The sequence below is a fragment of the Solea senegalensis genome, linkage group LG7 (genome assembly GCF_019176455.1).
Source record: "Solea senegalensis isolate Sse05_10M linkage group LG7, IFAPA_SoseM_1, whole genome shotgun sequence".
Taxonomy (NCBI): Eukaryota; Metazoa; Chordata; class Actinopteri; order Pleuronectiformes; family Soleidae; genus Solea; species Solea senegalensis.
The window spans coordinates 2,711,687-2,724,478 of NC_058027.1; the positions used below are offsets into that span (position 1 = coordinate 2,711,687).

General features: G+C 44.2%; 2 protein-coding genes and 1 long non-coding RNA gene across 4 annotated transcripts in view; 2 read left to right on the forward strand and 1 right to left on the reverse strand.

Moving 5' to 3' along the window:
* Positions 1–439: 439 nt before the first annotated feature.
* On the forward strand, positions 440–8,155 carry copb1 (COPI coat complex subunit beta 1). 2 transcript variants are annotated; one of them, XM_044030023.1, is made up of 22 exons: positions 440–561; positions 1,513–1,662; positions 2,106–2,335; positions 3,121–3,290; positions 3,376–3,490; positions 3,571–3,663; positions 3,750–3,887; positions 4,014–4,133; positions 4,283–4,390; positions 4,595–4,741; positions 4,990–5,135; positions 5,372–5,468; positions 5,562–5,722; positions 5,813–5,933; positions 6,020–6,247; positions 6,366–6,545; positions 6,715–6,859; positions 6,953–7,072; positions 7,186–7,331; positions 7,411–7,521; positions 7,615–7,770; positions 7,878–8,155. In XM_044030023.1, the coding sequence occupies exons 2-22, from the start codon at positions 1,572–1,574 to the stop codon at positions 7,935–7,937; spliced, it is 2,883 nt and encodes a 960-aa protein (XP_043885958.1). In that variant the 5' UTR covers positions 440–561; positions 1,513–1,571; the 3' UTR covers positions 7,938–8,155. The 2 variants fall into 2 exon arrangements, with proteins under 2 accessions (XP_043885958.1, XP_043885959.1); XM_044030024.1 differs by having other exon boundaries at positions 7,411–7,500.
* A 1,493-nt stretch (positions 8,156–9,648) lies between these two features.
* Positions 9,649–10,607, reverse strand: LOC122772224. Its single transcript, XR_006360756.1, has 2 exons — positions 10,395–10,607; positions 9,649–10,334 (listed from the first exon to the last, which is right to left on the reverse strand). It is a non-coding gene; the product is annotated as an uncharacterized LOC122772224 (long non-coding RNA).
* A 416-nt stretch (positions 10,608–11,023) lies between these two features.
* Positions 11,024–12,792, forward strand: part of rras2 (RAS related 2) — a 30,490-nt gene continuing 28,721 nt past the window's right edge. The window contains exon 1 of the mRNA XM_044030025.1: positions 11,024–11,405. Coding sequence (XP_043885960.1) covers positions 11,304–11,405 — 102 coding nt within the window. The 5' untranslated portion in view covers positions 11,024–11,303. The remainder of the gene's footprint in view (positions 11,406–12,792) is intronic.

The window sequence follows — 12,792 nt, forward strand, 5'->3', positions numbered from 1 at the left end:
AACATGCTCTAAAGCTAACTTATTTTAAAAACAGAATATCAAAACTAAATAAAAACTACTGAAAAAGGTATAAAACTATTATAACCTTGTAAAACTAGTAGCACCTGCCCCACCAGCGCACAGTAGGTGCCTTTTTAATTTTTGCCCCTGTCCTTCCAAATGTCTGTGCACACCTCTGTCAATAAATATGAGACTGTTGCAAGGACCACTATAAATACCACTGTAAATACTGTACATGTGGACACAAAGTAATAAAGACGACTTGTATGCAGAAAATGAGTCATGTTTTAAAAAAAAATGGCGAGAGAAACATATTAAAAAATAATCTCTTATCTGCTTAAGAATGACTTATTTCTTTCTTTTTAAATGCGCCTTTATCCCATTCCTATGTTTGAGCCTTCGGGCACACGGTAGCAGTGATGTGGCTCTGAAAGTAATCTTCCACGTCATTAGGAAGTAGTGGAGAGACCGCTCGGCCGAAGGAGGCTCTTCTTTTACGGATGTAAATATCCAAAACTGGATAGCGAAGGTCACTTCGGAGGGTAGAAGTCGTGCACCCGGGTAGGTGATGTAGTCTGGTTTTGATTAACACGAGTGATGTGTTGTTTCGTGGACCGTGGGAAGAGTTAGTACACAGCGAACGCCACTGTCCTCCATTTCATTGCTGTCCAGAGCAGAAGCTAACTTGGTGTTAGCTAGCGTTAGCTTGTTAGCAGGTAAACCTGTATGGTAGTCTAGTGTCATTCAACATGTGTACAGTGGTTGAATTCATTGTCCTTTGCGTTTGACCGAGGTTTTGCTGCACGGCTGTTATTGCTAATGTTAATGTTATTAACATTAAAAAGGTTTTTTTGTCTTAGTAGCTGGCGCTAGCTGCTGTGCTGTCTGACGGTGTTAACGTTGCGTGTCACTCTTTCTTGTCTTAACCTAAACTGCCTTAAATTAGTTTTTAAGATGACAACAAATTAGGTTTTTTTCTGTTAAAAGCAACATTAAATGTAGGAGAAACAGTCAGTTATTTAAAGTGTTGTCGCATGCTTACAGGTATATTATTTGTCACATATTTCACAAATTGCTGCATTTACCAGTAGCAAAGATAACAAGATCTATATAACAAAAACATATATATATATATACATACGTGTATATACATACACACATATATATATGTATACATACATGTATGTATGAAATTATAGGAAGAAGAAGAAATTAATCATCAGAAGGCGAGACCGACAGTAACTGAGGACTGAGACTTAGAGGTTTATCTGTTTTGCCTTTATTTAAGAGGGCTCAGTAAAAAGGTATAGATCTAATAACTTAACTAACTAACACTGCTTTACAATGAGCCACAAAATGTAATTCAGTTGATTTTCTTGGCAGGAAATGAAGTATTTGTTCTGTGTTCTGTGCTGCACAAATATTTGGATGTGCTGAGATGGTTTATGTAACGAGGAGCAGTTAACAAGTGTAAACCCATTTATTAAACCTGCTTTATTCTGTTTCTCACAGGTGTCATCCTGTCAACATTCATTGGGATTCTGCTAAACCAGTACTAACCCAGCAGCAAAATGACGGCTGCAGAGAATGTCTGTTACACGCTCATCAATGTTTCATCTGACTCAGAGCCCCCTTCAGAAGTCAGCCTCAAAACAGATCTAGGTAACTATTAGGGCTGCAACAATATGCTTTTGTCATGATTTGATTGTATCCCAATATTTGGGTGCCAATTCACTATGTATTGCAATTCAAAACCCTGGATTGCAGATAACACGGATGAACACTAATCCCAATACTTGAAGTAAATTGGCAACTGATCCTTTTAAGTGTTTCTATTCATCAAGCTAGTAGAAATATTGCAATTCTATGGGACAAGACAATGTTTGAAATTGTCTAAAAAAGTTAAAAAAAAAATGTTTAAGAAAACTTTTTAACTTTCAAAGCTGTGCTGCTAAATATCACATTAGCTAAAAGACTGTTTTTGAATAATAGAATGATTAAGTCATTTAAATGCACATAATTTAATATTCTTACATAAATATTTTTGGCAAAACAATAATGCATCTTTGGAACAATGCTGATCATGTTCATGATAACAACCACAGAAAAGGGGGAGATCAAGGCAAAGACTGAAGCCCTGAAGAAGGTCATCATCATGATCTTGAATGGTGAGAAGTTGCCAGGATTACTGATGACCATCATCCGCTTCGTGCTGCCACTTCAGGACCACACGATAAAGAAGCTCCTGCTGGTTTTCTGGGAGATTGTTCCCAAAACAACCCCAGATGGCAAGTTGCTTCAGGAGATGATCCTAGTCTGTGATGCCTACAGAAAGGTAAGCTAACGAACAGACCAACACACACACTTGGAGTGCACAGATGTTCCTGTCACACACAGATATTTATTAATCGAGGGTATTCGGTGCACATTGTGCCTCTCCACCAAAGCTAAGGGGTTGCTGTTTGCAGAGAGGGAGACTCCAAGATGGTCTTGCTGCTGCAGCCGACACTGTCGTATGATATAGAAGGAAACCTTACATGCACTCTCTGCTGATTGTATTGGGTACTACTTTAATAGGCGCCTGTGAGTTGCAGCATAGACTGTGTTTCCATTATGGCATGATTTGGAGTGGTTCAACACCGTAAGGTTTAGAATGGCAAAGCCCTGGGTAGACGACAGTGGAGCATCCAGCAGCTCTTTTTTCCTGCTCCTTTTTTCTAAGCTTTATATGAGAATAAACTGGGGCCGTTTGCCTCGCCTTCCATGGGATATTTACACATATTGTGAGGGAGTGGTGTTTTTCTGTTAACCAATCAGCTGGTGGCCAGTCTAGCTCCACCCTGACTGTGCCGTACCATTTTACTCTGGTACCCGATAAAATGGAACGGTTGGTTATTTTTGGTGCTATTACTTATGGAAATAAAAAAAGAATCGGTGAAAACACAGCTATACATTTCGAATAGGTGACTACTCTTCAAGTGTTAATTTTACACCCCACGTTCAAAATAATATTGAATTTCAAATAAAAAGAGACAGCCTTATTTGTGAGAGTGCTGAAGCCTCATCATTTCCAAAAAAAATGTCAACGTTAATTTTGTGAACTCTTTGTTGAACCTGTAGGACCTGCAGCACCCCAACGAGTTCATCCGCGGCTCCACGCTGCGTTTCCTGTGCAAGTTGAAGGAGTCCGAATTACTTGAGCCTCTCATGCCCGCGATCCGCGCCTGTCTGGAGCACCGTCACAGCTACGTGCGCCGCAATGCTGTCCTGGCCATTTACACCATCTATAGGTACAAACTGTTCAGCCACCTTTCCACATTTTCTTGTACCCCATGTTTTATTGAACAACAAATTAATGACTTTAATTTGTTTTAGGAATTTTGAACATCTCATCCCCGATGCTCCCGAGCTGATCCACGATTTTCTTGTTAATGAGAAAGATGCCAGCTGTAAGAGAAATGCTTTCATGATGCTGATTCATGCAGATCAGGTTTGTGGCACATAGTGTGCAGCTATTTAAGCAAGTATATCAAAGGCTTTACTCTAATCACACCATTGTCTGGTTCACAGGATCGAGCTCTGGATTACCTCAGCACGTGTATTGACCAAGTGCACACCTTTGGGGACATTCTCCAGCTGGTCATTGTGGAGCTGATATACAAAGTGAGTCGAGGCTTTTTTTAATCGCAACTGCGTCCTTTCAAAGTGGCCATTTTCATGTGTGAACATGCTTTTTTTTCGTCTGTTAGGTTTGTCACGCTAACCCCTCTGAACGTGCCCGGTTCATCCGCTGCATCTACAACCTGCTGCAGTCCTCTAGTCCGGCTGTTAAGTATGAGGCGGCTGGCACTCTTGTTACCCTCTCCAGTGCTCCCACAGCCATCAAGGTACATCACAAGGATGATTATTTTGTGTGGATCGTCTACGGTTACAACATTCTATTATGTTTCACTCAATAGCAGTGATGTCTTTGGTTTAATGCAATCTCCTATGCATTCTTCAATGCTCTCCAGGCTGCTGCCCAGTGCTACATTGATTTGATTATCAAGGAGAGCGACAACAATGTGAAGCTGATTGTTCTTGATCGCCTGATTGACCTGAAGGACCATCCCACCCATGAACGTGTACTCCAGGTACTTTGAATCGTGGCTCTGTTTTTGTATTGCTGCTAAAGTCAAAGATAAATAAAGAATTGCATGTTCTTATTGTGAGAAAAGTATTAGGGTTTACTCAATGAATGTTAAGACTTAAGGTGGTTGTTGCCAATGTTTGTTTTATCCAGGACCTTGTCATGGACATCCTGCGTGTTCTCAGCACTCCTGACTTGGAGGTCAGAAAGAAAACCTTGCAGCTGGCACTGGACCTTGTCTCGTCTCGTAATGTAGAAGAGGTCAGTGGCATGCAAAGTATATCTGTGTTTTGTTGTTGTTTTCCTGCCCGAGGACACAATGGGATAAACCCCAGGAAGAGCCACAGATGAGGGACCTGTCGCTCCTTAAAATCACATGAACAGGAAGCCAGCAAAGAGAAGCGAAGACTGATGTGATCTGTTCAAATGTCTTCGTTTTACGAGTGACATCTCTTTCTTTTGCAGTTGGTGATTGTTTTGAAGAAAGAGGTCATCAAGACGAACAATGTGACAGAACATGAGGACACTGATAAATACAGACAGCTGCTGGTGCGAACTCTCCATTCTTGCAGTGTCCGCTTCCCTGACATGGCAGCCAATGTCATACCTGTGGTAAGCTTCCTATTATCTCTCTGTTAAATCAAGAAATGTCTGTCTTGTCTTTCTGTGTGTGTGTGTGCGTGCGCACCTGTGTCTGGGTTGTTTTGATGTGTCACTGTACCTTGCACATGATGCTGAGTCAATTGAAGCCCACAATACGGGTACTGCGTCACTTAATGTAAAATTGAAGGGAAAATACTCACAAGTGCTTGAAAGAGGCAACATTAATGTAATTCATACCATGTTGCTCTGATTAACAGCTGATGGAATTCCTAAGTGACACCAATGAGGCAGCTGCTGCTGATGTGCTTGAGTTTGTGCGAGAGGCTATTCAGAGGTTTGACAACTTGAGACCCCTCATCATTGAGAAGATGCTGGAGGTCTTTCACGCCATCAGAACCGTCAAGTAAGGGTCCATAAGCACATGTACTGTGAATAATATTCAGGGTCTAGTTTATTGTTTAGTATTTTAGTATAAATGGTGCATGCTTACTCTTCTGTTGTTCATTATTATAATTGTGGCATTCCTCAAGGCTTTATCCTTGGCCCACTGCTATTTTTTTGCTAAACATGCTTTGTCTCAGTCAGATCATTCAGAATCCTGGTATCTCTAACCACTTTATTGTCTCTGTACATCTACAGGATCTACAGGGGAGCGCTATGGATCTTGGGTGAATACTGCAGCACAAAGGAAGACATCCAGAGTGTCATGACAGAAATACGTCGGTCCTTGGGAGAGGTATGTTGGTCTGTTGTTGTTATGTAGCATAAGCTAAGCAGTCAGTCCCAGTGTCGTCATAAATGAGTGATATCTGTGTGTTGTCTTGGACAGATCCCAATTGTAGAACACGAGATAAAGAAAGAGACGGGAGAGGTGAAGGCAGAGGATGAAGTGAGTGCAGCTCCAGTCCAGAAGCTGGTGACAGAGATGGGCACCTATGTGACACAGAGTGCACTCAGCTCGTCCAGACCCCTGAAAAAAGACGAAGACAGGTAAGCATTACACATTACGCTGAAGTATCATTTTGAGTCCATAATATTCTATTGATTTAAACCCAATAAACACTGATTTTATTGTTCCAGACCTCCACTTCGAGGCTTCCTGATGGATGGAGATTTCTATGTGGCAGCTTCCTTGGCAACCACTCTTACCAAAGTGGCCTTGCGCTATGTTGCTATTGTTGAAGAGAAAAGGAGACAAAATGTAAGATTCCCGCTCTCTTTAAGGTATTCTCTTCTGCCACGTCTGCCACGTTTTTCTAATCCCTCTTCTGATGCCGCCTCCCGTAGTCCTTTGTCGCAGAGTCCATGCTGATCATGGTCACCGTGCTGCACCTGGGCAAGTCCTCGCTGCCCAAGAAGCCAATCACAGACGACGACGTGGAGCGCATCTCACTTTGCCTGAAGGTCCTCTCGGAGTGCTCGCCTCTCATGAATGACATATTCAACAAGGAGTGTCGCAAATCCCTGTCACATATGCTGGCGATCAGACTGGAGGAAGAGAAGCTGTCACAGAAGGTAATGACAGTTAATAGTGTTCATAATACATGACACCCAGGCGTTGATTCTCTAATTGGCTTTACTATGCACTGCGTTATCCCCCTAAAATCTAAATCAATGTGTTTTCTGACCACAGAAGGAGTCTGAGAAGCGCAACGTAACGGTCCAGGCAGACGACCCGATCTCCTTCGTGCAGCTGACGGCCAAAAATGAAATGACTTCCAAAGAGGACCAGTTCCAGCTCAGTCTTCTGGCTGCTATGGGCAACACTCAGCGAAAGGAGGCCGCCGATCCCCTGGCTTCAAAACTCAACAAGGTACAAGCCTGGAGAAATTGGATTTTGATGTTTTTGATTTGCATCGTAGAAAGATGCACTTTGTGTTTCACAGATAATCTCAGATTTAATGAATGAATCAAATTTTTAACAATTATAATTTACATTTATATGTTGTTTTAATTGATAATTAAATGCTTCTATTTTCCAGGTGACTCAGCTCACAGGCTTTTCAGACCCCGTGTATGCTGAAGCCTATGTTCACGTCAACCAGTATGACATTGTGTTGGACGTGCTGGTGGTCAACCAAACCAGTGACACGCTCCAGAACTGCACCCTGGAACTGGCCACTCTAGGTGAGTCTCGCCACACAGGTTCTCTTCTAGCGTAAATCGGATCCAGCACGGTTGCGTCTGTGTCGCTTTATCGTGACTCTTATTTTCCGACAGGTGATCTCAAGTTGGTTGAGAAGCCTTCGCCTCTAACTCTGGCTCCACACGACTTTGCTAACATCAAGGCCAACGTCAAAGTGGCTTCTACCGAGAACGGCATCATATTCGGCAACATTGGTAAGAGTCATCTTTCAACCTGTTGTTGTTGTTGTTGTTGTTGTTGTTGTTGTTGCGTTTTGTTTCGCCGAGCGTTCTCTTAATCGCGACGATTCCTGCGTCTGTCTCGACAGTCTACGACGTGTCGGGAGCCGCCAGCGACAGGAACTGCGTCGTGCTCAGCGACATTCACATTGACATCATGGACTACATCCAGCCGGCCGCCTGCACCGACGCGGAGTTCCGACAGATGTGGGCAGAGTTTGAGTGGGAAAACAAGGTGGGCTTTGCGTTTCTCCGCTGTTAAATACCTCTCAACAAAATTGAAGATGGTCTTCAAGGTGTCTTTGCTTTTGTAGGTGACAGTAAACACCAATATCACCGATCTGAACGAATACCTCCAGCACATCCTCAAGTCCACCAACATGAAGTGTCTCACTCCCGAGAAGGTCGGTAACGGAGCGATAATGGTAAACTCGGTTTAAAGACTCAAAGATGAATGAAGTGAGTGGCTCTGTATTGTGTCGCACAGCAACTCTTTGTGTCTGTCCTTTCAAACCCAGGCTCTGTCTGGCTTCTGCGGCTTCATGGCGGCCAACCTTTACGCCCGCTCTATCTTCGGAGAAGACGCTCTGGCTAACGTCAGCATCGAGAAGCCCATCCACCTGGGGCCCGACGCACCGGTCAACGGACACATACGCATCAGAGCGAAAAGTCAGGTGAGTCAATTCAATGGGATGCAATACGTCCATTGAAAGAGTTTGTATTCAGTCTGTCAATATATAACCTCAGTGTTGCAATAACTCCTCCCACTTTTGTTCCACAGGGGATGGCCTTGAGCCTCGGGGACAAGATCAACCTCTCCCAGAAAAAGACAAACGTCTGAGACCACTCTGGTCCAGCTCCTCCCGCCGACACATTTTACAGCCTTTTCATCGCCGCAAATTAAGAACTCTACATGATCAGTAGCTTCTGTGCTGTTTCTTCTTTCTTTTCTTTTTTTTTTTTTTTTTTTTTACATCACTTCTGTCTAAAACTACATCTCTGTAATGTTCCCGTCTTATTTACAATAAACAAATGTATTAAAAGAATGAGAAAAGTCAACGTTCCAACGCTGTATTCATTGAAGTCGTGGCTTTTGTTGCAGGTTTGTATGTGAGGAGCGTTGATGGAAATGTGCCAGTTGTTAAGCTCACATTGTTGTTGTTAAGGCTTCGTATTGTTTTTATGTTCCGAGAAGTTTTGCTGTGTAATCGTGCAAAGTATTGCACTGAGCGCTCGTGATTATGTAACTGCTCAAAGGGTGAGGTTTGTTTGAATGACTGGATAAGAACGCTTCCAAACAAAGTTATCGCCATTTCCTGAAGGTCGCTGTGTCTCAGAGTGACTGGACTCCCGTCGGCAGCTCCTGCTGTGTCCTGCTGTGTCCTGCTGTGTCCCGCGTCTCAGCTGCAGGCTTTAATAAGAATATTTGATGGTTTGTCTGAAACCGGCTTGGAATTTGTTCTCAAAGTTCCCTCAGAAACAACAATGTCGTCCTGGAGCAGTGACGTAAAACTTTTGCTGGCACAGTAATAAATGGATGAAGCTGGATTAGACCTACGTTTGTTTGTATATTATGATGTGACAGATTTAAGGCTCACAGCTCTGTTTTATGTTCATAGTGTGTGAAATCTGTCTGGTCTGTGGGGGTAAAGTAAAGGTTGAAGGTGGCTTTGAGGTCGGAGCTTCCGCTGTGAAATTAATCCAGTGACACGAGGGCTTGAGCCAAATGCTGCGTGCGGTGCAAAGTCGGCTTTGGATCCAGCGTGGAACGCCAAAATATCACAATAACAGAAAGACCCAGTGTGATGCAGACACAGTTGCATCTTTTGAATTCATCTTTACAGAGATCTGGCTCGGTGTAAACACTGTCTGCACTTGATCACATCACCTGCGTCACTTCAATTATTTTTATAGCATTCTATTCTGTCTGTGTGTGTGAGTCTTTGTATACTATTGCCTCTTTAGGACATTTTCTGGCACAAACAGGACCAGTAGTCCTCACGGAGACCAAAAACCTGGTCCATTTAAGACCCTAAACCATAATATGGTGAGGTTTAAGGTGCATATTTCAATTTTGGTGAGGTTAAGGTTAGGGATGACAGTCCTTAAAAGGATATTGTGTGCGTGTTTGTGTGAGAGAAGAACCATTTATATACCTGAGAAGCACAGAGGTTCAGTTCCTCTCTTTGTACACCAGGTGGCAGTGGTGGTGCTGCACATACGGTCATCATTTAACAGGCTTTTGTCACAAGAACAAGAAAAATAGACTGAATATTTGACCTGATGATATCACACAGCTTGTACCACTGTAATAAAACCCGTCCCTGCAGATGAATGCACTTGATTGTGCACCTCAGTGTACGAGCCACAGAACTCCTCACTTCATTATTTTCCCCCTAAGTGATGATGTCATCGTGACATCACACGCTTCAGATTACAAGGTGACAATCCACTTTTTTTATGTCATCTTTTATGGGTGGATAAGAACAAGAAGGTCGTCTGCCTTTATGAAGGAGGCTCGTAAAATAAAAACCACTGCGACTGAAACCTCGTCAGTTTCTCATTTGCCCATAGTACAATTTTATTTTATAGTTGTGCGTCAAATCGATCTGAATCATTTCTTAATTTGCGTGTTTGTACAGTTTAACACAATAGTCTGTCATGTTATTCCCTAACAGCCAATTGTTTAAAGTGTTAAAGGTGCAAAATGTTACTTTTCATGAGGTTTGGTCGACCTGCAGGTGCATCATTAATCTTCCAGGAAGACTTCTGTGTCTTGGACTCACACTGGAATGAGCGCCACTGGTCAAACGTACTATCTTCTAATGACTAACTACAAAGGAGTTAAGTCGTGTCAACACAGGCCAGAACCTCAAAGGAACATTTGCGATATCTTCTGGATCTAAAGCTGTTCTGTGTTTAACCACCTGCTTTTACTATGGCGTTTCTCAGTGAATCACTGTCGGGGTAAAGTCGGCACTTTTCACCGAGTCGTCAACAGCGGGGGTTCCAAAAATAACTCGGCAGGACTGTGAGTTCCTGTCAAAAGTGACCTGCTGCAAGTCATGCTGTCAATCAAGCTGTCACAGTCGCCACAGGAGAGAAAATCCACGCGGTCGTACTTCAGATTAACCACTATTTCTTTTTCCTTAGTAACATTTGTGGAGATCTCAGGACCAACACCACCCACCCTGTGACCCCTGACCCAGAGCCAGTCTGGAAACCAAATGTGTCCCTCCTTTATCCACACTGTATGACGGCAACGCGTGTGTATGTGTGTGTACTTTCTCGCATATACGTTGACCTTGTCAGGACCGGAAGCCCTCATGGTGACCAAATCCTGGTCTTAATGAGGTCAGGCATTAAGGGTTAGGGTTAGGTCTATCAAGGACTACAGGTGTTGAGACAAGTTTTTGTATTTGTGGTTTTGGTCCTCACCTAACTTCTTTAAGGGCTTTTTGACCTGGTTTAAGGGTTCGGGTTAAGCACTTGTGTGAAAAGTGTGTGTGTGCGGTCTTGTATGGGTGTATTTGTGAGGACCAAACAACTGAAAGGGTGTGCAAAGGCCTTTTTTGAGGGTTCAGACCTGGTTTTGGGGTTAGGATTTAGGTTTAGGTCCGGGTTAGGCATTTAGTTGTGATGTTTAAAGTTAGGGTAGGGGGCTGGTGAATGCATGATGTCTATGTGTCCTCACTGCGAATGCTGCGCAAACGTGTGTGTGTGAGCGCGCGCGCGTGAGCACCAGTAACAGGGCCCCTAGCGCCAGACTTGAGTACTGGTCAGACTGATCACTCCTACTACAGGATCTTGACTAATGTCAGTGTAGTCGAGGAGGCAGAAACACGGGCCAGCGTATGGACAGGCGCCTGTAGCACACACACACACACACGCACGCGCGCGAACCCACGCGCGCGCGCTCTGTCTCTGTCTCTCTCTCTCTCCACACCCGCACACACACACACACACACACAGAGCGGACTACGCCGACGACTCTTGTGGCTCCTCTCCGGGCTCTTCTCTCTCTCTCCCCGGGCTCTGGTGTCTCTCTCCACCGCAGGGCCTCGTCACTTTCACAGGGGGAAGAAGAAGAAGGAGCAGCAGCAGCAGAAGAAGAAGAAGAAGAAGAAAGTGTGTGTTTGCTGCTCACTGGTGTTTCAGCGGCAGCGGCATCAGCGGCGGCGGAGAGCGCAGCAGCGAAGTGTCCTCGATGGCAGGCTGGAAGGACGGCTCGGTGCAGGAGAAGTATCGGCTGGTGGTGGTCGGGGGCGGCGGTGTCGGGAAATCAGCGCTGACGATCCAGTTCATCCAGGTCAGTCGCTGTCAGTGTCTCCCCCGAAGGCTGCTCTGATTTCCCCGTGTACTGGCAAACGCGGAGGCTGTGGAGGGGAGGCCAGACACGGGCACCCAGGCAGCGGAGACCGGGGTCTGTTTTCCACTCCACGACTTTGCCGAGGCCTGCAACTGTTTACCCACGGCTGTGGTGTTCGGGGGTTGTTCGGTTAATTCATTTGCAAAGAGCCGCTGCCGCTTTAACTCGATCGTTTCCGACACAGCCACTTCCACTTTGCAGTAAAGAAGAAAGAGAAGGGGAAAGTGTGTGTGTGTGTGTGTGCACTGAGCTCCTCCTGAGTTAGTGCTGTTTTATTAACTCGGTATGCACAGTAAAATAAGCAGACCTGGAGTCAATGCTCAGTTGTTAATGTCTCAGTTTGTAAAAGAAAAACAAAAAAGAGAGAAAACTTCAGGAAAAAAGTTCTACAAAAAGTCTGTGAAAGAATGTCATTGAAGCTCAGAGAGGACAGAAAGTACACAACAGTGCTCCAAATCTCATTAGAAATGTGTGATGTAGACAGAGTAAATCCGTGAGGCTCAAATGACTGTAAAATAAGCAGCAGCAGCAGCACAAAATGTCCATTGAAAGATGATTAACTTCTGTGCTCAGATGGAGACTTTTCACCAAAGCGAAGCTGCTGGTTAACCTAATTCAGAGCACCAGCCTCCAGTAAATGAAGACAAACATGGCACGCTTATCCTCCTAAATCATTGTTACACAACAGTGTGCTGGAAGATAATGAGGGTAATTCATGTTTTGTTTTGTTTTGTTATGTTTTGTTTTGGCAGCAGCCCACTCAAACACCCATGTGTGTCACATGTAGAAGGCATGTAAACAGTTCACCTCCTAAAGTCCCTGGTTACATTCCAGCACGGTGCAGACACAGCCCGCCACACTCTGACCTTCCAGCCTCTCATAATAGTCACTTAGGGGAGAACACACACACACACACACACACACACACTCATACCGACCATAACTTATTCCTAGCTGACAACCAGTTTCTTAGAAATGACGTTATGCCACATTAGGACCAGGATTTGGTCTCAATGAGCACTGACTGTGGTGATTATACTAGACACCGTCCTAAACAGGCTAACAAAAACACACAGGTTAGCACAGCTATTCTTGCTAGGGCACTGCATTGACTTCCATTCAATTTGGTCAGCCTAACCACAGCTTAACCTAGCCACAATTAGCTTAAATTAACTTCACCGATTTGCATTTAGCGTTGTATTACTAGAATAGTTGTAGCAGGCTTGAAACTGCAACGCTAATTCCGCACTTTTTCCACCCACTCGTAGGGGGCGGGACCTTGTTCCCTGAATGTAAACAGTGTCCGCTATCTTTGCTAACAGTTACG

Excerpts from the sequence above, each read along its gene's own strand:
- copb1 (XM_044030023.1), top strand. The coding sequence starts at position 1,572 with ATGACGGCTGCAGAGAATGTCTGTTACACGCTCATCAATGTTTCATCT. Across the intron at positions 3,491-3,570 it reads TGCTGATTCATGCAGATCAG|GATCGAGCTCTGGATTACCT; the intron begins GTTTGTGGCACA and ends TCTGGTTCACAG. Across the intron at positions 6,248-6,365 it reads AAGAGAAGCTGTCACAGAAG|AAGGAGTCTGAGAAGCGCAA; the intron begins GTAATGACAGTT and ends TTCTGACCACAG.